Below are 25,002 nucleotides of genomic sequence, written 5' to 3'. Positions count from 1 at the left end.
AACCAAGAAATACACCAGGAAATTATTGTCACAAAAAATAAAACTCACACTCTTAACACACTTTACAATCCCACCAAGATCTTGTTAGGGACCTCAGAAATTTTAGATCTGTTTTCTTGGTTGATACCATATGAAGGAGGAACTTGGTTATGGGCCAGACTACAAAGTCCTTCTATTTCTTTCTCTCGTTTTCACCCTCATGGAAAAATTGTCTTCTAAGTTGTTTAGGGAAATTAACACCCTATATCTGGAAGTTTTCTCTATTATTCAGAAAACTCAAGTATCCTAAAAAATCAAGCTCAAAACTGATGTTAAGACATCAAGGTGTCAACTATAACACAATCTTTTTAAAAAAATGCTCTCTTGACCCAGTTTTGAGGCTCTGGCTAAGGGTCAGTCAGCTCTCCTTCTTGAGGAGCTGATTAAGTCCACCATTCACTCACTTCCCTTATTGGGCTCTCACATTCCAGGCCACTATATACTCACAGGTAATTTAAACAAAAAGAAACGTTATCATATCTTTTGATGATGTTAAAGTGTACATTTAACTCTTATATAGGCTTATTTCTAGATTAAATAAAGAATAAGACTGGCATTTTATACGGGCTGTAAACTCTGTGTTGGAGCTTTCTGAATTTATTAGGTTTATGTATTTTGTCTCCAAATTTTTATCATAATAAACTTTCCCCTCCTTACCTTGCTTCCACTTTTACTTCTCAGTTTTTAAGGATCAGTTCTCATATTGTTATTATAAATCATCTCAGATACAGATAAAGCTTCCTCTTAGGTGGAAAGCAAGAAGTGTGGTCAAAAGAAACTGCGTAACCCTTCCAATTCTGGGCTCTCTATTGTCACCTGTTGATTTGAAATTTGCATTATAAGATGGAGATCAATCTGCATGAGCATTAACTCTCAGCAGTGACCAGTTTAATCTAATTATGGTAAATCATTAGTTACTTTTGATACTTGAACTTCCCTATGTTAAATGTGGTTATTTAATGATTTTGTCTGACATTTATGACTCCATTCCTTGCATGCCCAGTAGACATCAGTTTATTCAAATTTAATTAGGATACTTAAATTATAAGATAATAGTGAAGTTGGGTCTAGAATTTTATTTTTATATTAATAAATGAATATCAAGTCAAAGCATAGAGTTTGAAGAGCTCTTAGCCATATCATGAGACTGTCAATAAAGGAGAGTGAGACCACATTCACACTAATCCACATCACAGATTTACAAGAGATAGGAAGATATCACGACTTTTCAACAACGTTGAAAAATTACAAACAAACAAACAAATAAATAAATAAATAAAAGTTCAGGTTAAAACAGAAGCTCTGTGTGTCCAATGTTAGTTTCTTCTTCAGAGGGAATGTTCAAGTTCAATCCTGCTCAGTAGATGTAAGTGAAAGTAGCAGGAAGGACATAGTGTTAATTCCTCTCTTATTAAAGTTCTTGCTGAGTTAGGTCTGGTTGAGCTTAATTTAAACCAGCTGAAGCTCAATGAGCAGAAATGGAAATGACACTGGTAAGAGGAACTGTATCTTTACTTCAGAAAAAGAGTACAAAAGAAAAGAAATGCCTTCAGAATTTCAGAAGCTATAGAGCATGACCATGTATTTTCTGAATGGTGACGATGAAAGGAGACCAGTGAACACAGTTCAAAATGACTGTCTATCTAGCAATTTGTCAGGAAAAAGAAATAAAAGGAATCCAAATAGGCAATGAAAAAGTGAAACTCTCGCTGTTTGCAGACAACACGATCTTATATATAGAGAACCCCAAAGAATCCATTGGAAAACTTAGAAATAATCAACAGCTACAGCAAAGTTGCAGGGTATAAAATCAGCATACATAAATCAGTAGCATTTCTATACTCTAATAACAAACTAACAGAAAAAGAACTCAAGAACTCAATCCCATTCACAATCGTAACAAAAAGAATAAAATACCTTGGGGTAAATTTAACCAAGGAAGTGAAAGACCTATACAACGAAAACTACAAGACTTTCCTGAAAGAAATTGATGACGACATAAAGAGATGGAAAGACATTCCATGCACATGGATTGGAAGAATAAACATAGTTAAAATGTCCATACTACCTAAAGCAATCTACAGATTCAACGCTATCCCAATCAGAATCCCAAGGACATTCTTTACAGAAATTGAACAAAGAATCCTAAAACAAAAGACCCCGAATTAGTAAAGCAATCCTGAGAAAGAAGAGCAAAGCTGCAGGCATCACAATCCCTGACTTCAAAACATACTACAAAGCTACAGTAATCAAAACAGCATGGTACTGGTACAAAAACAGGTGCACAGATCAATGGAACAGAATTGAAAGCCCAGAAATAAAACCACACATCTATGGACAGCTAATCTTCGACAAAGGAGCTGAGGGCCTACAATGGAGAAAAGAAAGTCTCTTCAACAAATGGTGCTGGGAAAACTGGACAGCCACATGTAAAAGAATGAAAATTGACCATTATTTTTCACCATTCACAAAAATAAGCTCAAAATGGATCAAAGACCTAAAGATTAGACCTGAAACAATAAGTCTTCTAGAAGAGAATATAGGCAGTACACTCTTTGACATCAGTATTAAAAGGATCTTTTCAGACATCATAACTCTTCAGATGAGGGAAACAATACAAAGAATAAACAAATGTCACTTCATCAGACTAAAGAGCTTCTTCAAGTCAAGGGAAAACAGGATTGAAATGAAAAAACAACCCACTAGTTGGGAAAAAACATTTACAAGTTATATATCTGACAAAGGGTTAATCTCCATAATATATAAAGAACTCACACAGTTCAACAACAAAAAATCAAACAACCCGATCAAAAAATGGGCAGGGGACATGAACAGACATTTCTCCAAAGAAGATATACAAATGGTCAACAGACACATGAAAAGATGCTCATCATCACTAATCATCAGGGAAATGCAAATCAAAACTACACTAAGATATCACCTTACACCTGTTAGAATGGCAAAAATAACCAAAACGAAAAGTGACAAATGTTGGAGAGGTTGTGGAGAAAAAGGAACCCTTATACACTGTTGGTGGGAATGCAAACTGGTGCAGCCACTGTGGAAAACAGTATGGAGATTTCTCAAAAAATTAAAAATAGAAATACTATATGACCCAGCCATCCCACTACTGGGTATCTATCCAAAGAACTTGAAATCAGCAATTCCAAAAGTCCCATGCACCCCTATGTTCATTGCAGCATTATTTACAATAGCCAAGACATGGAAGCAACCTAAATACCCATCAACTGATGATTGGATAAAGAAGATATGGTATCTATATACAATGGAATACTACTCAGCCATAAAAAAGGATAAAATCGCCCCATTCACAACAACATGGATGGACCTCGAGGGTATTATGTTAAGTGAAATAAGCCAGATAGAGAAAGACGAACTCTGTATGACTCCACTCATAGGTGGAAGTTAAACATATAGACAAAGATAACTGATTGGTGGTTACCAGGGGAAAGGGGGGATGGGGGGAGGGCACAAAGGGTGAAGTGGTGTACCCACAACATGACTAACAGTAATGTACAACTGAAATTTCGCAAGGTTGTAAACTATCATAATCTTAACAAAAACTTAAGAAAAATGACTATCTAATGCTCTGAGGTAAATTTAACTATTTATCCAGGTCCATAATATATTCATCAGATTACAAACCCGTGAGAACTTTTAATGAAAAAGTATAGCCTTACTTTGACTTCCTGCTAACATAGGGGAGATCGGTTAGTCCAATCTCCTTGTTTCTATCAATAAAGGTTTATTTCGGAAATTCTTAAGAGCCATTCTAAATTAAACCTGTGCACGATATTGATTCTTTTAAATACCCAATGGCTCCCTGACAATTGGATATTCAGTGCTGGTCCAAGTTTAACCATTCCTCAGTAATTATTTCTCTCTTTATTTGCAACTCATAGTTTTGGCAACAGTGTAATTATTGTGCTGTCTAACACTAACCTGCTTTTTCACATAGTCTACTGTTTGCCCCCAAATTTCAACACCTATATATGTTTTCAGAAGTTGCAATGATGCAATCTTCATGTCTAAATTAATTTATATGGCAGATTGTAAAAACTCTCTTGTATAGCCTTCCATAGCTTAGCATTATAGATGTTGATGATGATGATAATGAAACTCATAATCCATCCTTCCTGTATGAGTCTTCCAGTGACGTGACTACGCTTCCTGCTGATTCTACGCTATCCTCAACCATCAAAGAATTCTTTGCCTAGATGGTCGTAATTGTTCTTTAAACAGTGACTAGTTTATTAAGAATTATTATTAGGAGCAGGCAGAAAGGGACAGAGGATCTTTAGTTTAATAAATATGTAAATAGTAAATTACCAATTATCTGCTTATCACTTCCAGTCTCTGTAACTTGCTGTTTTCTCAAGCCATTCTTTCAGACTCTTTGCATATATTATCTTATTCAATTCTCATAAAAAAGTACTCCCTCAGGTTGAAGGAGGAAACTGTAACATTTATAACTTTTAGTAAAACTAGTATAAATTTGATAAATTTGAGGGATTTTGGCTTCTAGAATTCAGTAAATCTCTGCTCTCCTGGCAATAATGCAGCTTCCTTATTTTGACACTGGCTGATCTATCATACCACGAAATACCAGTGAATACTGGACTTGTTATTGTACATTTATGGACAAATAGCACAGTTTTGACTTAATTCTCTTAAAAAGGGGGAAATGAACTTTTTCACTGTAGCACCTACCACCATAGTAGTTAATAACTTATGTGTAATTAAGAAATATACAGTGGAGAGAAACGGACCTGTGATGTATTTAGAAATTAGCAAGAACTGAGGACTATTAATACCTGGATGTTAACTAGTATTAAGCCTAAATTGATTACTGCATGATGAGATAATCAATAAAAATTATTTTCCAAAAGCCACTCATTAGTTCAACTGACATTATGAAAAATCTAATATGTACAAGGAGTCATAAGGCATAATAGATAGATGTGTAGGATAGTGGAGGGAATGTATTTCATTTATCTATTGATGCATAACACATCATGCCACATTTTTTTTTTTTGGTTTAAAACAACAACAATCATTTATTTGTTTACTCTTCTAGAATTTTGGCAGGACTTGTTGGGGACACCTTGTCTCTGCTCCATGTGGCATCGACTGGGATGACTCAACTGGGATTGGAAAATCCACTCCCAGCATGGTTTACTCATATGGATAGCAAGTTGATGCTGGCTGTCGTCTGTGATCTCAGTTGGAGCTGTAGACCAGAGCCTCAGTTCTCTTGCATGTGGCCTTTGCACAAGGCTAGGTGGGGCTTCTCACCACACAGTGACTGGGTTCTGAAAGGAAGACGGTAAGTCCCAATGCACAAAGGCTTATCAAGCCTTGGCTTGCTTCATGCTTACTAATACCCCACTGGCCAGCACTAGCTATGTGGCCAAGCCCAGAGTCAGTGTGGGAGAAGACCATGCAAGGGTCTGAGTACTGAAGAGAAGCCTGTTTAATTGGCGGCCAAAGTAGCAGCCTACCGTAGCAGAGTGGCTGGAGAGTTATAATACAAGGAATGTACCCTGTCCTGCCTTCAAGTTTCCCACACATAGGAAACCTCTTGAGCACTAAGAATGTTTTACTGTACATCCCAGTGGGTATATGTGGGGGACAATTGTTTACTCAGGACAACCGTTTGCTTATGGTATTGTATTACAGATGTGACAACTGAAAATAAAAAAGTGTAACCATGAGCCCAGTAATCACCTCATGGACTGGAGTCCAGGAGAGGGCATTTAGCACCCTGATACCAACTTATTTCTTGCTGTCAATTCTGCAGTGAAGCTAGGGACATGTTTCAACTGTTCCAGGCCGTTTTATAACTTTACTTGTTTGCATAAAGCATTATGGCAACTCGGGCTATGTCCTTAGGCAAATCATTCACCTCCTTAGGTTTCGTTTTCCTTGTTTCTCAAGCAAGGAGTTGAATTAGGTGATCTCTACAGTTCCTGCCCATTGTTATATTTCACTATGTAACAATACAGTTATAATATTATAGAATAACAACAATGAAAAAATGTGTTTGTTTCTTGACAAGCACATTCCTTTGACTAGTTTGAGTCAGCAAAGCTAACTGATAACTAAATAGCGAATACTCGTGAGTTTCCTCTGGGCTTACCTATTTGTTCCCTAACAGGTTCTGATGTGGAAGGTGGAGCGGCAATGGCTCCTGGCTTTGCCACTACAGCTCTTTCTCTGCTCTGAAACTGGTTAACTCCTGCATTACTTATCTTACAAGGTGGCTAAGAAGATAACTTGAGATAAGAGAAGCGAGAGTACTTCGCTTTGATTAGGGATTGAGTTCTTTTCTGTCCCTCTGACCACATCGTGCTAGATTCTGACAGTTTTGTGTTAGTCTTTGGTAAAAAATAGAGGAAGTCACTCTGAGTTATGTATTCATTAACCTCTGGAAGACAGCTCTGCCCACACCAGGAGGTGAGACCTCACGCTCTCAACTTTGTTGCTAAATCTGTAAATCTGTGACTTTTTAAATAAAACCCAAGGGACTGCACCTGAAGAAGAAAAAAATGGGATATTTTAAAGAAGCAATTTAAAATACCTCTTGCTGAGATTGTGCCTTCTTCCCTTCCCCTTGTTAGAATGCACCAACTATTTTAAAAGGCATTTTTTTTCTAACTTTAGTTTCACTTTCGCATGTGTAGGAAACTTGCCACACTTCCCTGATGAAAACGACTGGATTTGGATTAATGAAAAAAGGAGTGGTCAGCTGTCCTCAGAGTAAGTGAAGGTATATATTTTCAATTCTTATTGGTATAGGGTCTTTCCTGTTGGGCAAAGCTAGAAGGCAGGTTGGTGTTCGCGTTCTTTGGTCTTTCTTTGATTTGGTGCTTGAAATCCAGGCAGAATCATTCAGCAAGGACAGTGGGAGAAAAGGGAGCTAAATAGCCCTGCAGAGAAGTGTTTCATAACCCAGAGTACAAGGAATAGCAACCATTTCTAACTAACACAATAAAATACTTCATGCAGTAATTAATTTTTTTTCCTTTTGTGGAATTCTGTATCTGGAGAAGCACATTAGGGAAGCTATGAAAATTGTTTTGCAACTGCCTTTTTAAAAAAATCAGGTTTGTCTTAAAGACACACAGAGTTTATTTTGTTTTTTCAGTTTTGCTGGCTGGAGAGGAGACAGGAGCTGGCATTTTGTGTTAATGTGCTTGAAAAGGAGAGAGCACTCCAGGTGTTTCTAGGAGTGAAAACATGGCTTTCTTTGGCCTGATGAAGGAAAACCGAGGAAGATGAGAAGTGGAAAGACTTTCAGATGTACAGGAAACTCAGTAATCAGCATTGGCAGATGTGGGTTAGTAACTCAGTAATCAGCATTGGCAGATGTGGGTTAGTCGGAGTCAGCCTGGGGTAGTACTGGTTCCAGGAAGTCGCCTTCCAACTTTTGAACGCAATTATGTGTTGGTGTATGTCTGTATGCAAGTGTATCTGGATAAATTTAAGAAAAAAAATATTGTGACTTTGCAAACCAAACTGTACAAGCCAAACTGTAACAATTGGTTAGCTAGTAGCTAGTGGCTCCAGACTCCATGTCCTAACCGTGATATAATATTGTCTCTCACTTGGACAAAGAAATAGTAATCCTTTGCACCCTGAGAAGGCGTTCCAAAATTGCAAGGCCCAAGGAATCTATTTTTCATTTGTTTTTAGCTTTCTCTGTTTCTGTTACATTTCATTCAACAGCAGTTTTTTTCTTCACTTTCATTTCATCCTCTAAATGTCTTTTTGTTTGTTTGTTTTACAGAAGTACATTCTATAATAACTTTTTCATATGGGTTGCATAGTTATAAACTTACTGAATCTTTGCATATCTCAAAATAATTTTCCCTCTTATCTTTAATTGTTCAGCTGGAAATGAAATTTTAGGTTCAAAATTAATTCCCCTGCACGTTTTGAAAGCTTATCACTATTGTCTTCTAATGGCTGATGTTGCTGATGACAAGTTTTGTATCAATCAGGGTCTCTTTCCTTTGGAAATAATTGATCATATGTTCTCCTAGAAGGTTTTAGGAATTTTTGTGAATGGTCACAATTCTGTAGTTTTATATGATTCTCTCTGTGTGTTTTCCTTTTTTCACTCATCCTGCCTAGCACTTGGTGAGTCATTTCCATCTGATGAAGTGTATCTTCAGATCCAGGAATGTTTTTCAGTCTTTCATGGATGTGCATTGTAAATGGTTTAGTCCTTTTCAGGAATTCTGATCTCTATCTACAGTCCTTCCAGAAAAGGTAAATGTCACCTAGATGAGGAGAATACATTGCAGGACTGTACCTGAGCGTTTGTAAATTGAGACAGTATCCTTATGGTAACGGGGAGGAGAGGTTTGGAAGAATCTCACAGAGGTGGGGGGTGAGGAGCTGGTCCCTGATTTCTAGAATGTATCATTTCCAGCCTCACATACTTCGCGCACCTGAGCAATTTGTAAGGGGCGTCCTAGCTGGCGTGGGCTGTGATGTTCCTCATAGCCTATGGATGTGAACATTGTGTGTAGCTTTAAACATAGTTAGTGCTAGTATTATAAAGCCCATAGAGTGGGAATGTTCATTTATGGACACTGATTTTCTTCTGTTTCTGAGAACTAGGTAAGAATGAAAGTAAAACCACTTCATTTTTAAAAGCATATTAGAACAATTCTAAATACTAATACTAGTTCTATTTTCCTGGAATTAATAATCTCAAATGACTTTATTCTCTAAAACTTAGCTGGAATTCTTCTTGTCTCATGACTTTTAGATCTTATGAAAAATCTATTTAAATATCATTATCATTGCTCCATCTCCACACGTTGAGAATATATGCAATTTTTTTCAATATCCAAAAGTGAAACTAGATAAATTATCATACCAGGGACTACCACATCAGTACGCTTCCCACTAAAATCAAGTGACTATATGTGGAGATGAGTGGTTTTCTTGAACTGATTAGCTACCCGTGTAGCTAATTATTATTCAGTCCTGGTTATGTTCCAGTCATTTTTCTAGGCACAGGTGGCACTGTACAAAATAAAAAACATCATGGCCTCTACTGTGATAGCTTTACGTTCTAGTAAGGAGGGATAATTAAATCAATAATGAAAAAAATATTTCAGATGATCCCCATCAATCATAGCATGGAAAAAGCAATCTAGTAAGAGAATAACAAAATGGGAAGATTTATACTTCTGACTTCAAGACTTACCATAAAACTACAATAATCAAAACAGTGTGGTGTTTGCGTAAGAACTGGTAATATTTCAGTGGAAGAGAGAGACCCCAGACACAGGTCACACCTAAACAATCCTTTGGTTTTTAAAAAAGGCGCTGAAGCAATTCCGTTGAGAAAGGAAGGTCATTTCAAGAAAAAAAAAAAAGTGGTCTGACTAAGTGGATGTGCACTTGAAAAAGATGAATCTTGACTCCTGTTTCACATGATGCAGAAAAATTAAGAGAGATCACAGACCTTAACATAACAGTTAAAACCATAAATCTCTTAAAAAGTGTAACTTGGGAGTAGGCAAGGACACAGTTTCTTAGGACACAGAAAGCAATAATAACAAAAGAAAAAAATGATAAATTAGAATTTATCATAATTAAGAAGACACTATCATTCATTAAGAAAATGAATGGGTAACTCACAAAATGGGAAGAAATAGTCACAAAATATAAATCTGGCTAAAGGGGGCTAACCCCGTGGCTGAGTGGTTAAGTTTGTGCACTTCACTTCTGTGGCCCAGGGTTTCACTGGTTCGGATCCTGGGCATGGACCTAGCACTGCTCATCAGGCCATGCTGAGGTGGCGTCCCACATAGCACAACCAGAAGGACCTACAGATATAATATATAGCTATGTACTAGGGGGATTTGGGGAGAAGAAGAAGAAAAAAAGAAGACTGGGGACAGATGTTAGCTCAGAGCCTATCTTTAAAAAAACAAAAATCTGACAAAGGACTCATACTTGTACAAATTTATATATATAAAATTCCTGTAACACAATAATAAAAAAGAAACAACCTAAATAATCAATGAGCAAAATATTTGAACATACAAGGGAAGATACACAAATGGACAATAAGCACGTGAAAAATTGTTAAATATCATTAGTCAGCAGGGAAATGCAAATTACAACCATAAGAGATATTATTACTACACATCCCCTAGAATGACTAAAAGTAAAAGAGCTAATAGTACCATTTGGTAAAGGTGTTGGTGAGAGTGTAAAATGGTACAAAATTTTGCCAAAAGTTCCGGCAATTTCTTATGAAACTAACGGTACACTTACTAAATGACCAGCAATTTCAATCCTGGGTATTCACCCCAAAGAAATCAAGTATATATGTCCATAAAAACATGTACAAAAATGTTCATACTAACTTTATTCATAATAGTAAAAAACCTCACACAACCCATGTGTCTGATAATCAGAGCATGGACAAGGTATGATATTACTCATACACTGGAATACCTCTCAGTTACTAAAAGAAAAGAACCACTGAAACATGCAACATGGATGAATTTCAGCAATACTGTCTGGGTGAAAGAAGCCCTCTTTAAGAGAGTGAATATGATCCCGCTGATGTGAAGTTATAAACCACACAAAGATAATCCACAGTGGAAAAAAGTCAGAGCAGTGGTGGTCTCCGAGAGATGAGATTGGAATTAACTGGGAAAGGTATGGGGAAACTCTCTAGAGTTTGGGGTGCGCAGGTCAGAGAACGCACATAAAGATTTGTGCATTTCATTGAATGCAAACTTCACATCGAAAGGAAAAACTCTATTAATGAATATTGGATTGGAGGTAGTAATGCACACTCTTTAGAGGGAAGGTTCTCATGTTGCAGAATACCTTCATGAACTGATGATGGATACAGGATGGATAGATGGGTAGATATATGGCAACACATGGGTGTTCACTATAAAGTTCTTTGAATTGTGCTGTTTAGGGTTTTTCATTAGAAACGTTGGAAAAAAATTAACTGTGATATAGCCATATTCTGTATGAATGGGTTATTCTACAGCAATGAAAATAAACAAATGCTGCTACAGGACAAGATGTGGATGAATCTCACAAACCTAATGTGGAGTAAAAAAAGACATGAAATGATATGTAGTGCACGATTCCATTAATAGATAATACAAAAGCAGGTCAACTTAATCTTTTGTGTAAGAAATCACAAAACGCTTGTCTTTGGGAATGAGGAGGTGGTGGCTAGGAGGGAGCTGAGGGAGGTCTCTGGGGTGTTCTTAGTGTTCTGTTTCCTGATCTGAGTGGTGAATACATTGATATGCTCACTTTGTGAGAATTTAACAAGCTGTCCACTCATGATTTGTGAACGGTTCTGTATGTATTTAAAATATAATTGCTAAAATTAAAGAATTATATGTCAATATAAGTCCTGATCCAGTATATATCAATATATATATTGCTAAAGTGTATATCGATATAAGTCCTGACACAAAATCTAAGCTTATGTCTAGGAATATAGAATAAAAAGATTAAAAGGTAACTTTAAATATAAAGAAGATCACACAGCAAGCACAATGAGAACCTGAAAGTGGTTCCAAAGGAGAGAACATAGGAGAAGGACAAAAGGAAATGATCATAGTGAGAATACAAAGAGAAATCATAGAAACTTAGGGAAGATACGAACCTGAAGATTGAAAATACCAGAGTGTATAGTCACGTTAAAGGAAAGATTTAGCGTGATACATCATTGTGAAATTTTACATTACCAAGGACAAAGAAAAGATCCTAAAAACTTCCAAAGAGAAAAAGGAAAGGAAAATAAAAGAATCCCTTATTTTAATAAAGGGAAGAAAATCAGATGGGCATCAGATTTCTTTCTAGCAATACTGGATACTGGATATTAGAAAACAATGGAATAATGCCTTCATGATTTTGCATTAAAATGATTTTGAATCTCAAATAGCCTACATGTCAAAATCATGAGGACAAAAACAACAAAAAACAGACATACGAGAACTTAGAAAGATAACCTTCTATAAACGTTTTGGGGAGGGAGGGAGAAAGAACTACTCAAGGAGATACTCTAATCAAAGAATATACAAGCAGCATTAATCTAGGAGCTCAGAGAAATGGATTCTGTGATGATAGCCAACAAGTGGCAGGTGTTGGACGTATCCATCAAAATTGGCCATTCAACCAAGAGTACCATTAAGAAGCCGGATGATCTTGGTGTGATGGAAATGAAGCCACATATAATTTTTCTTTCAACAAGAATAAAATAAGGGAAATTATCAACTTCAAAAAAGTCATGGTCCAAAAAAAGCAGCAAACCAAACAAGGCATAATTCTGAAGAATCGATTTAGCATAAGGGAGACAAATTCATGTTGCCTTCAATCTTCACCAGTCACCTCCTTGTAAGCATAGGGTTATACCTTCTGCATTCAACTGCACTGATGTTTTATTCATGGGCAATATAAATTCCTTACAAACTCTATTTAATGCAAAGATTCCACAACTGAAATCCTATTTCCTTTCGTTTCTGTGCACAAAACTGTGATTGTTACTTAAGGCTCTTCAAATCGTCCATTTAAAACATCAAACACAATTATGTTTAATTTATAAGAATTACAAAAATTTTACATAAAAATCAAAGCAGTGTATTTAATGTCCTAAGCAATTTTTATCGGATGTATAAAAGATTGCTATTAATACTCGTAAAGGCTTCTGGATTTTGTGAATGATGTATTAGCAAATGCTTAAACTTATTACTTTCAATCTTTAAACCAAGCAGAAGGGTAAAGTGACTATGGATGTGTCATAACCCAGGACTTTCTTTTCATGCTTTAAAGTGAAATTGATGAACAGAGCAATTTTAAAGGAATCTGGCCTCCGTAAATGAAGATCATTTGTAGCTGTGTGGAGAAGATACTGGTTGCTTCCTAGCCTGTGAAAGCAGCCCCAGAGTCCGTGCTATAGCTTGCCACCTAACCCAAGGTTGCGTTAATAAGGAGCTTCTCAAATCTTTTCAACCATCTGTGAACTTCCTTGAATTTCAATTATGTTACATGCTTGGCTCCCTCTACTATTTCCTTCTTGTTGAATGGTTAGTTATGATTGTCTCATGATATAAATTGTCTTTGTTTTATATAGATTTTCTTTATAGTAAAAAATTTACAAAATAGAAAAGTTATAATTATTCATGTGTAAATCATGGGATTATCGCACTGATCAATAATAGGAATAGCATCAAATGTTGCTCTGTGTCAGATACTGTAAGGTTTATCTCCCTTAATCCTCACAACTGTCTAGGAGGGAGGAGCCACTGTAGTTATCTCTGCTTACAAGATAAGGAAACTAAGGCCTGAGGAATGAATTGATTTGCTAGAGGCTACAAAGCGGAGGAGCCAGGATCAGAATGCACAGTGTAATTCCAGGGTTTGTTTTCTTAATCACTATGTTTTTCTGTCTTACTCATACTGCAGTGAATACCTATTTATATAATCATAAAATTGTAAATGATATTCATTGAGTTTAGGTTTTCCGAATTGATCTAGACCAAGCATGTCAGACTTCATCATGGTTTCAGGATAAAAATGGTAAGATTTTATATCTTGACAATGTCAAGCAATGTTATAGCTGACAGTTTTAGGAAACATAAGGATAGAAGAAGTGAGATAAAAATATAGGAGTGTACATTTCCTGTATCACAGTGTGAAGAGTCAAGAGATTTGGTGTAAAGGTGGTTGATCAAGGAATAGAGATTTAGGCATGTCTTCAAGATTATAAATGTAACAATGGATTAAATTTAAAATAACTAAGGAAAATATGAAGAGGATGAAGGAATAGTATAACTATGTTCCTTATCTTTATAGTGGGAAGAAAATAATATCAGTAAACGAAGAAACAGAAACGTAAGCATTTTATTTAGTTTTGTGGAGGTGACCCTAAGAATTAAGAATAGAAATAGTCAAGAGGTTACACTGGAATGTTGCAAGTGGGGTGGAGGTGAAGAATGAGGAGAGAGCTTGTATGTTCCATTTTTTACTTTTCTGTGCTGTTGAATTATTTCCATTGGATGTATTACTTGTATATTACATACTTGTATATCATAAAAGTTATGAGTAAGAAGAGCATACATAGTCACATTTGGTTATATATTTTACAAGGAATATACCAATGCAGAGGAAAGCATGTGCTGTTAATGTTGTCCATACCTTTTATATTTCTTTCATAGGACAGAATCATGAGTCAGAGTTTGCCTTATCACGTCTACTCCTTTTTGAGACTGTTGCCCTTTTGGGTCCTGTGTGCATCCTGCAACAAGTGTGCTGTTAGACATGAAGTAGCTGACTGCAGTCACCTGAAGTTGACTCAAATACCTGATGACCTCCCAGCAAACATAACGGTGTTGAATCTCACCCATAATCAATTCAGAAGACTGCCACCTGACAATTTTACAAGATACAGCCAACTTACTATCTTGGATGGAGGATTTAACTGCATCTCAAAACTAGAGCCAGAATTGTGCCAAAAACTCCCTTTATTGGAAATTTTGGACCTCCAGCACAATGAGCTGTCTCAATTTTCTGATAAAACCTTTATGTTCTGCATGAATTTGACTGAACTCCATCTAAGGTCCAACTCAATCCAGAAAATTCAAAATAATCCCTTTAAAAATCTGAAGGTAAGATGAAAATATTCATTTTCATATAGGAAATAAAAAATGTTATCTAGGGGCCAGCCCTGTGGCCAAGTGGTTAAGTTCACATACTCCACTTTGGCGGCCCAGGGTTTCGCTGGTTTGGATCCTGGGCGTGGACATGGCATCGCTTATCAGGCCACGTTGAGGCAGCGTCCCACATGCCACAACTAGAAGGATCCACAACTAGAATATACAACTATGTCCTGAGAGGATTTGGGAGAAAAAGCAGAAAAGAATAAAACAAGATTGTCAACAGTTGTTAGATTAGGTGTCAACCTAAAAAAAAAAAAGTTATCTAATGTTAAGTTTTCAAGTCACTTATTCATCCTTACACTTAATATCTGAATATCAAGGTGAAGAATAAGAAATTTGATTTGCCTAAATGGGGAGAGGGGGCACCCCACACACAAATATTGCCATTATGGTTGGAAATGTTTTTAAAAGAGAAAATGCCATTTAAATCAGTTATAATCTTAATTTTAAAGAACTCTGCCTCTCTCCCTTCCTCCTATTAGAAATAGAACTTAGAGGGGCCAACCTGGTTTCATAGTGGTTAAGTTCGTGCACTCCACTTTGGCGGCCTGGGGTTTGCAGGTTCAGATCCCAGGCGTGGACCTACACACTGCTCATCAAGCCATGCTGTGGTGGTGTCCCACATACAAGAGGTGGAAATCAGAGAAGAATCTTATCTGTGATGATCAGAGAAGAATCAGAATATCCCATGAGGAACATGGCAAATAAACTCTCAATGCTGCTAATTTAATAAGTCCAAATTCTGACTTCAATAAAGTTAACAAATTGGTACATGGTAAAGCAAGTTGTTCAACTAAAAATTACCTGCTCTTGATTTAAGAAATCTCCTCACAATATTGGTTTTCAAATGGCTATCCCCTTTTTCTTTTCAGCACTTTGCTTGAGTTTGAGATCTGTGAAAAATGTTTGTTACTGTTTCTAAGTCTGAGACAATTATTAATTGCTTTTCTTAAACCTAAGCCATTGTCAAAACCTTTGTTTCCTTCATTTAATGGACTTACACAAAACTAAGCATTCCTTGACCTCAGATGCCGAGAATAACGTTCAAATTTAAATATGCTTAGAAACATTTATAAAATGATTTGCTTGCTAGGGACTTGAAATTCTTTCTTGTGCCTTCTTTGATTCTGATGTGGATGAAATGTCTTTGCACACAGACCTCAAAATCTGGTTAGAGTAATCGTTGGCAATATGTTATTTTTATTTTTAAAACATAAATAACAGTCTTGTTCTGTTTAATAGACGTTACATAAGATTTTGTCCCAACATATATCAGCTTTTCCTTCCCTTTTACCTGAGTGGAAGGTCACATGTTCAAAAGCAGCAGAGAGGGATGAAATACTCAACCACGCTGACAAAACAAACAAACAAGATTGATATTCTGCACTAGCCATGATGCAGAATTTATATAACTGTCAATCTTTCTCAATATAAGATTTCATGAACAGCAAAGATCTACTCATCCTTTTTAAGAAAACAGATTTTTTCTTCTTCTTTCTGTTGTTTTGTGACAAGGCTGTTGCATGACACTATATGTTGATAAGCCACATGAATATTCTTTACATCATAAATAATTTCTTATTATAAATAAATACATGAATGCATGCTTCATAGGAATATTTCTTGTATCAAGAATAAACAAACGTAAGTCCTTTTATTTTGGTAAGAGAAATAAAGTGATCCTTGAAGTAAGAAACCAAATCCTTGTAACAATGATATTTTCAGACATAAGAAAGATTTTTTATTACTCCTATTGTTGTCTATAGAATAATACAGAGTTGATATATTGCTGTTGTGTTATTTCTAAAATTCATGTACACTTAGAGGAACTATTTTTGATGGCAAGACTCTAACATATACATGTTTTTTTCTCTCAGAATTTAATCAAATTAGATCTATCTCATAACGGTTTATCATCTACTAAATTAGGAACTCAGCTCCAACTGGAAAATCTCCAAGAGCTTCTGTTATCAAATAATAAAATTCAGGCACTGAGACGTGACGAACTTGATTTCCTTGGCAATTCTTCTTTGAAAAAGTTAGAGTTGTCCTCAAATCAAATTAAAGAGGTAAGAAGTAAGGTGAAATTATTATGTGTGCTACTTTTAAGTGCGGACACTTCCTAAATGTGTCATATGGGTAAGAATCTAAAAATCCCTAGAGAAAGAGGTTATGAGATTTTCCACGTCTTCCAGAAATTCTTCACATTTATTGCTTGGGCTCATTGATGTCTTCCTCACAAGGAAAGGAGTTGGGTGACAATTAGGAGCTGAGACTGACTCTGCTGTCAAACAGAAGTGGGTTAAAATCCCCGTTCCATTAGAAGCCAGTACTTTGACCTTGGAGAACTTACTTAACCTCTCTGGGTCTTAGTTTTCTCGCTGGTGAAGTGGAACGAATACCAAGTATCTCACAAAATCTCTGAAAGAACTGAAATAGCATGATGGTTAAGAGTGCAGTCTTTTGAGTTGAGTTAGCTGGCTCCCTATCTGGGCTTTCTCTCTTAATAATTATATGATCAGGAACATTATTCACGTTCTCTCTGCTCCAGTTCCCCAGTTTTAAAATTGGTCTAATAATAACACTATTTCATTGGGCTGGGTGGTAAAGAATTTGGCACAGTGTCTGCTGTTCAGTAAGTGCCCCATAAATGACAACTAGCATTCAACTTTATAAAAACCTTCCCATAATGGAGTACACCTAACCTTCTCTTTATGAATCCATAATCTTCAATTTGTTAACTATTTTTGTATACAGGTATGTCAGTATTTTATTCCTTTACAGGCTGAGAATAAGACTATTGGAAATCGCAAACCAAATCAGAATTTTTTAAAGCTGTGTTAATTTTGAGACATAATTTGAGACTGTGTACAAAATTATCCTGAGATATTAATTGAATATTCTATGCAAGCTACTCCAGTTAATTTTTGAACAGCGTTTTTTTCTGTTTAGAGCCCGTATTGGAGAAATCTTATAAAATATATAAATAATGAGGGGGAAAATAAAAATCATCCAAAAGTCCACAATCCAGAGACAACCAGTGTTAGCATTTGGGTATGTTTATCTCCAGCTTTTCTCCAAATAATAAAAAGAAAATTAACAGCAGCCGAGAATCATAGATTGCTTGACTGTAAACTGTATGGCAGGCACTGTGACTAGTTCTTTTTAAATATTTTTTGATGTAATCCTGTAATACAGTCCAACTTGTTCTCATCACTTTACACAAGAGTAAAACAAGATGAAGAAAGATTAGGGAACTTCTCCGAGGTCTTGCAGGTGACCAGCTGGTGACAGAGCTGGGTTTCTGGTAGTGTTAGACCAGGCGCCATGCTCTTACAGCTGTGCTATGTTGCCTCTTTGAGGATGACAGTGTATCCTGCCGTGTAAAAGTAATACTGTATCACGCACATCCTCCATGTCATGAAGAACTATTCAAAAACTTAAATGCAGTGACTGCAAAGTAATCTTACCACATAGATTTACCATCATCAACTTAATCATTTCCTTCTTTGTATTTCGACTTACTTTACTTACACCAACGCACACTTCCTCCAACTTTCCTGTCTTTTCTTCCATTAGCCCTAACATCTCATATATGACATGGTGGAAATCAGAGCCTCTTGGCTCTCCTGGTGGACCTAACCACCAGGGACTGGCTACTATCCTGTTGATTCCTTCTCTCCTGCCTTCTGTTCTCTTGTTCCAGTGCTGAACCCTAGAGCAGCTAAGCCTTCTGGTGAGGGAAGAGGGGCAGAGCAGAAGGGAAACACTGTAACGAAATAAAGTCAGGAGAAAACCTTGGTGGAAAGCCAGAAAGGACCGCTGGAACTCAGAATTACGGAAGGGAAAGTGTGCATCACTGTTTCATAATAAACTCCATGCACTCATTTCACTGAGAAGGGTGATCACCAAGACAGAAACAGGATCTGCCCCGATGGTGACTTTACAAACAGTTTATGAATTCCAGTTATACTCAGTGTCATGAGGTAAAAGTACCAGGAGACTTAACCTGGACTGGGAGGGCAGGGAAGGCCCCCTGATGAAGTGGCATCTCAGCTGAGACATGAATGTTGGGTAGATGTCAACCAGTGGCCAGGGGAGATAAGGGGCTGGAGCGGGAGTTGGGTGTTACAGGCACAGAGCAAGGAGCTGTGCAGTAGAGGGATGGAGAGAAAACCCAGAGAAGGTGGGAAAGTAGAAGGGGGATTGGGTACAGAATTGTGTCTAAACTTTCAAGGGCTGTACAGACTGTTGCGTTTTGGTTATTAATCTTTTGTTTCTCCCACTTTCAGTTTTCTCCAGGGTGTTTTCAGGCAATTGGAAAATTATTTGGCCTCTCTCTGAACAGTGTCCAACTGGGCCCCAGTCTCACAGAGAAACTTTGTCTGGAATTATCAAACACCAGCATCCAGAATCTATCTTTGAGTAACACACAGCTGTACAGAACGAGCAATACAACTTTCTTTGGGCTAAAGCAGACAAATCTCACCATGCTCGATCTTTCCCACAACAACTTAACTGTGATTGGTAATGATTCCTTTGCTTGGCTTCCCCATCTGGAATATTTCTTCCTGGAGTATAATAATATAGAGCATTTGTATGTTCACTCCTTTTATGGGCTTTTCAATGTGAGATACCTGAATTTGAGACGATCTTTTACTAAGCAGAGCATTTCTCTTGCTTCGCTTCCCAAGATTGATGATTTTTCCTTTCAGTGGCTAAAATGTTTGGAGTATCTTAACATGGAAGATAATAATTTTCCAGGCATAAAAAGCAATATGTTCACAGGATTGGTAAAGCTGAAACACTTAAGTCTGTCCAACTCCTTTTCAAGTTTGCGGACTCTAACAAATGAAACATTTCTATCACTCGCTCATTCTCCTCTACTCACACTCAACCTAACCAAAAACAAAATCTCAAAACTAGAAAGTGGTGCTTTTTCTTGGTTGGGCCACCTAAAGATACTGGACCTTGGCCTTAATGAAATTGGGCAAGAACTCACAGGTCAGGAATGGAGAGGTCTAGAAAATATTTTTGAAATCTACCTGTCCTACAACAAATACCTACAATTGACTAGCAACTCTTTTGCCTTGGTTCCAAGCCTTCAAAGACTGATGCTCCGAAGGGTGGCCCTTAAAAATGTGGACAGCTTCCCTCCACCTTTTCGCCCTCTTCATAACTTGACCATCCTGGATCTAAGCAACAACAACATAGCCAACATAAATGATGAACTGTTGGAGGGTCTTGAGAAACTAGAAGTTCTGGATTTGCAGCATAACAATTTAGCACGGCTCTGGAAACACGCAAACCCTGGTGGTCCTGTTCATTTTCTAAAGGGTCTTTCTCACCTCCACGTCCTTAACTTAGAGTCTAACGGCTTTGATGAGATCCCAGCAGAGGCCTTCAAGAATTTATTTGAATTAAAAAGCATTAATCTAGGACTGAATAATTTAAACATACTTCCGCCATCTGTCTTTGACGATCAGGTGTCTCTGAAGTCACTGAGCCTTCAGAAGAATCTCATCACATCAGTTGAGAAGAATGTTTTTGGGCCAGCTTTGAAGAACCTGAGTAGTTTAGATATGAGCTTTAATCCATTTGATTGTACATGTGAAAGCATTGCCTGGTTTGTTAATTGGATTAATGGTACCCATACCAACATCTCTGAGCTATCAAGTCATTATCTCTGCAACACTCCACCTCAGTATCATGGTTTCCCAGTGATGCTTTTTGATACATCATCCTGCAAAGACAGTGCCCCCTTTGAACTTCTTTTCATGATAAATACCAGTTTCCTATTGATTTTTATCTTTATTGTACTGCTCATCCATTTTGAAGGCTGGAGAATATCTTTTTACTGGAACGTTTCAGTGCATCGAGTTCTTGGTTTCAAAGAAATAGACAGCCAGCCAGAGCAGTTTGAGTATGCAGCATATATAATTCACGCCTACAAAGATAGGGACTGGGTCTGGGAACACTTCTCCCCAATGGAAGAACAAGATCAAACTCTCAAGTTTTGTCTGGAAGAAAGGGACTTTCAGGCAGGTGTCCTTGAACTTGAAGCAATTATTAACAGCATCAAAAGGAGCAGAAAAATTATTTTCATTATAACACAGCATCTATTAAAAGATCCATTATGCAAAAGGTAGGTAAACATTGTGCAATTTTTAGTGTGTACTTGCTTTTCAATTGAGTTTTTAAATGCGACTAACATTATTACTCACAACTCAAGGAATTTTAAAAATAAAATTGAGAGAAAACATAACTTGATTTTTAGTGACAGGTTCAAGTAAACTCTAAGGGGAATTTTAGATTGTAGAGCTTTTGACTGTCAAAATATGTATATTGATATATAACTTAGTTCAATAATGTTTTTCAATTAGATTCAAGGTGCATCATGCAGTTCAGCAAGCTATTGAACAGAACCTGGATTCCATTATATTGATCTTTCTTGAGGAGATTCCAGATTATAAACTGAACCATGCGCTCTGTTTGCGAAGAGGAATGTTTAAATCGCGCTGTATCTTGAACTGGCCAGTCCAGAAAGAACGGATAAATGCCTTTCATCATAAACTGCAAGTAGCACTTGGATCCAGAAATTCAGCACATTAAATGTTTTTAAAGACTAATTTACAAAGGCGTAATTTTCCCAATTTAAAAGTTCCATGTTAAATTTGTTTTATCTGAAAATAACATAAATCTGTTTATTCATATTTATAGGTGAGAATATTATATCACAATTATATCTCTTCCATGGAAATATGTCTCCCTACTTCAGGTGTTCCATTGCCAATTAACTTAATTTGACTCCAAATAAACGTAGAAGAATATCCTGTACTAAGGAATACTCAATTGGTTGCTGAGGCCTGTGACAATAATAATATTTAAAATATTCCTCATTTAAAGAAAAGTCAGAGTTTATGAGGATTTGTGATAATTACGTTTGGGTTTTTTGGGATGCATTCATATAGAATAAAAGATAATTGTTTTAAAGGGTACAATGCTATTTCAGTTGTAAAAGAGCAAAATATATATCTACATTTTTAAAAGTTTAATTATGGTATTTTTTTTAAATTGAAAAGCTTTGTATTTTAGTAGTGCCTATCCAGTGCTGATTTCTTAAATGTTAAATACCATTTTAATATACCTTATAGAGGGCAGAAAACATTTGTCATTCATTTTGATTACTTAATAAAAGAAATAATTTAATAAAGACTTACTTATATTTTCCTGGTATTTGGATTTCTGCTGTAGGAGGTATTAGAAGAAATAACTCTCTTGCTTAAAAATATTGCAGAAAGGCTTGCTTCCTGAAGGTTAATTGGTAGATTGGCTTTGTGGAAACAAAAATTTGTCTTCCTCTGGTCACAGACCCAGGAGACAGCCCTGGCCGAATCACCTGGTGCCACAGCGACTCTTTGACTCCTTGAAAATTATGATAAACAAAATCTTAAAGATTCCCTTGTAATTAGCGATGATGGTCATGGTATAACACATTCACATGGAATCTATTATTCTACCTTAAAATAGTATACTATGTGTAAGTTAGTTCTTTTCTAGAAAGACTATTTTAAGTTTTGTTTTTGTTTTACAATAAAAAGAGTCTAATTCTTGGAACTAGACAAGAATAAATTTTTAAAACCTTTATATTCAAATATAAGAGAGGGTTGACATTATGCTGAGTTACTTTCTGTACTTGAAGGGCCCATTCGTCTGCTGAATTTAGGGAGCTTTTGCGATGTCACATTTGGGAACTTTAAGGAGTTCAGTGTTCTCAGGGCTAAAGTTGACACAATTCTGGAAAATTAATACCCGCTGTACTGCTGGTTCTGGGAGTCTACAGTCCCCCGACATCGTGACTATACAGAGGTCTCATTTTCCCTTTCACATTACGCACCATCCTTCCACAGGAGACACTTGTTTTACAGCCTTTTCATTAAGATTTGTTTTCTAACTGTAAAACAATGCTGGTTTACTCTGGCATCATAAAATAAAAAATCACAGCTACTTTTTTTCTTGATGCAGTTTGGATGTTATCTATCAATATTCTCAACTGCATTAAAATGTCTCTAAATCAATGATTACTATGAATTAACCAATCCATGATCAATTTGTGAAAAGCAGGGCGGGAAGTAATTTTGCTTTCATTGTCTTGTTTGTTTGCTTATGAAGTAGTTGATCAAAGGGCCACCATTTAAATGGAGTCCAAATGTAATTTTTAAAAAGTTGCTTTATATTTAAGAGGTTAGGCTACACAAGAGATGATCTGTTTAACTGAGTATAAATGAAACTAATAAAAGGTGTAACTTTTATTGACTTGACTTGTGTTTGACCTACACAGGAAGCAACATCCTGAACTTCTGCAAGCTGTCTTTTATAATTGTTCTCAGGAGGATCCTCCTCCCTTGAGTTCAAGACAAGGGGAGAGGAGTAAAGGATGTTTGTCTGACAGATTGATTTCCACAAGTGAACCGACTTGCTTAAATGCCCTCATGGTGCCATCATGTCATCTGTTCACTCCAAGTTCTTCTTCCTATTGTTCACTTTCAAAACAAATCCCAGCTGAATCAACCATATTGAGTTTAAAATAAATCTGGGTGTTTAGATTCTACCTAAAAATGACATCTTTTCGATTATAAGAAGAAGTAGAAACAATTTGTTAGTGAGGAAGGGGGTTTTCAATGCCATTTGTTTAACAGTGTTTAATTATTCAAATGTCTACCTTAGATTATTTGTAAAAGGGACTCAATAGTAAGTGGTGAGGACCATTAGAAAATGGAAAGATGCTCCAGATCAAGAGCTTAAAAAATATTCCTTGCCATCTATAGAGACAGAAAGTAGATTAGTTTTTTGTCTGGGCCTAAGGACAGGGGAAAATGGGAATAACTGCAGATGAGCACAAGAGATCTTTCTGGGGTGAGGAGAATGTTCTAAAGTTGGATTGTGGTAATGACTGCACAACTATGTAAATTTACTAAAAATCATTGACTCATACACTTAAAACAGGTGGATTTTATGGTATATAAATTATATGTTAATAACACCGTTAAAAAATAGTGTTAATTGAGCAGCTACATGTCTAGCCCGTGCTAAATACCACGGAGTACAAAGGAGATGAGTTACACTGTAGACAATGGGGCAGTAAGAGGTAGGATAGGAAGGGCTTATCGAAGATGGACCTGGACAGGGAAGGATCCGTGGAAGAGGATCAGTTCCTTCAAAGCTGGGTGAGATTTTGGTGGGTGAGGAGGCAGATGGCAGAACAAATAGTAAGATGGAAGGTAGGGAGGGAGACAGGAACTTGGTGTCGGGAGATGGTAGAGATGCGTCAGAGGATGGAACCATGTTGCAGAGAGCACGGCAGAGGAGTTTACATTTAAAGAGTTAGGTATTTTGAAATTGTAACTTTATGGGTTTCAAAGAGTGGCAAAGCTAGAAACAATAATGAGATTCCCTCCTGGGATCTATGACTTAGACTTATGTGACAACTAGTTGAATAGAGGAGCTTAACTTATAACTTCACAGTCCAAATAGCCAGATTTACTCTCACATAACAGAAGGGGATTTGAAGCGCTTTCTTTTTCCTATAAACACATAAACCTATATTACAATAATAAGACATGGCAATCAGTTGATCATTAGTCACTGATTACAATAGATGATATGCTAGCCATTCTTAGCTCTTGCAACTCTCTAACCTTGATCCATCTTCCTGTCCAAGGGAGAAACTGGTTCTCTCACGGGACTCTCCCCCAACCAGTTTAACCGTCTCTTGGGGCAGCCAGTTTTGAATTCTTAGCTTCCTTTTATCTTAAGTCAGTTCCCCAGGAAACACACAGCAGGATGGAGATTTACGTGCAGCAGGTTTGGAGGAGTACTCTGATTTACAAGGGAGTGAAACAAGCTGTATTGGGAAGAGAGACAATAGTGAACTGTGCTGCAATTGCAATGGTCACTGAGACCTCAGCAGACCCAAAGGAGAGCTCTGGAGCTGGAGTGGCACTACAGAGTTGATGCAAATCTAGGCAAAGGGCCTGGGCCACTGTACCCTCACATCAACCGGTTGTTGGGTGTAGGCAGTCCCAGGGAGGAAGTGTGACCTTGAGCAAAAAGCTTTGCCCAAGAACAATTCCAAAGAAGGGACTCCATCGGGAACCATCGGGAGCTAACAGTGGGCAACTGGAAGAATAGGTCCCTGGGTCCTGGAAGGGGACATCTT

General features: G+C 36.9%; 1 protein-coding gene across 8 annotated transcripts; it reads left to right on the top strand.

Annotated features, from left to right (window-relative positions):
- The first annotated feature begins 5,971 nt into the window (after positions 1 to 5,971).
- TLR3 (toll like receptor 3) lies at positions 5,972 to 23,095 on the top strand. Of its 8 annotated transcripts, XM_070252712.1 has the most exons (7): positions 6,228 to 6,516; positions 6,744 to 6,829; positions 8,197 to 8,334; positions 14,283 to 14,732; positions 16,661 to 16,852; positions 19,076 to 20,928; positions 21,167 to 23,095. In XM_070252712.1, exons 4-7 carry the CDS (start codon positions 14,292 to 14,294, stop codon positions 21,393 to 21,395), a joined length of 2,715 nt encoding a protein of 904 aa, XP_070108813.1. In that variant the 5' UTR covers positions 6,228 to 6,516; positions 6,744 to 6,829; positions 8,197 to 8,334; positions 14,283 to 14,291; the 3' UTR covers positions 21,396 to 23,095.
- Positions 23,096 to 25,002: the final 1,907 nt, after the last annotated feature.

Source organism: Equus caballus, chromosome 27, assembly GCF_041296265.1.
Source record: "Equus caballus isolate H_3958 breed thoroughbred chromosome 27, TB-T2T, whole genome shotgun sequence".
Classification (NCBI taxonomy): domain Eukaryota; kingdom Metazoa; phylum Chordata; class Mammalia; order Perissodactyla; family Equidae; genus Equus; species Equus caballus.
The sequence above is the reverse complement of the archived record's forward strand: the minus strand, read 5'-3'. Positions and strand labels throughout refer to the sequence as shown.

Excerpts from the sequence above, each read along its gene's own strand:
- TLR3 (XM_005606254.4), top strand. The coding sequence starts at position 14,292 with ATGAGTCAGAGTTTGCCTTATCACGTCTACTCCTTTTTGAGACTGTTG. Across the intron at positions 14,733-16,660 it reads ATCCCTTTAAAAATCTGAAG|AATTTAATCAAATTAGATCT; the intron begins GTAAGATGAAAA and ends TTTTTCTCTCAG. Across the intron at positions 16,853-19,075 it reads CCTCAAATCAAATTAAAGAG|TTTTCTCCAGGGTGTTTTCA; the intron begins GTAAGAAGTAAG and ends TCCCACTTTCAG.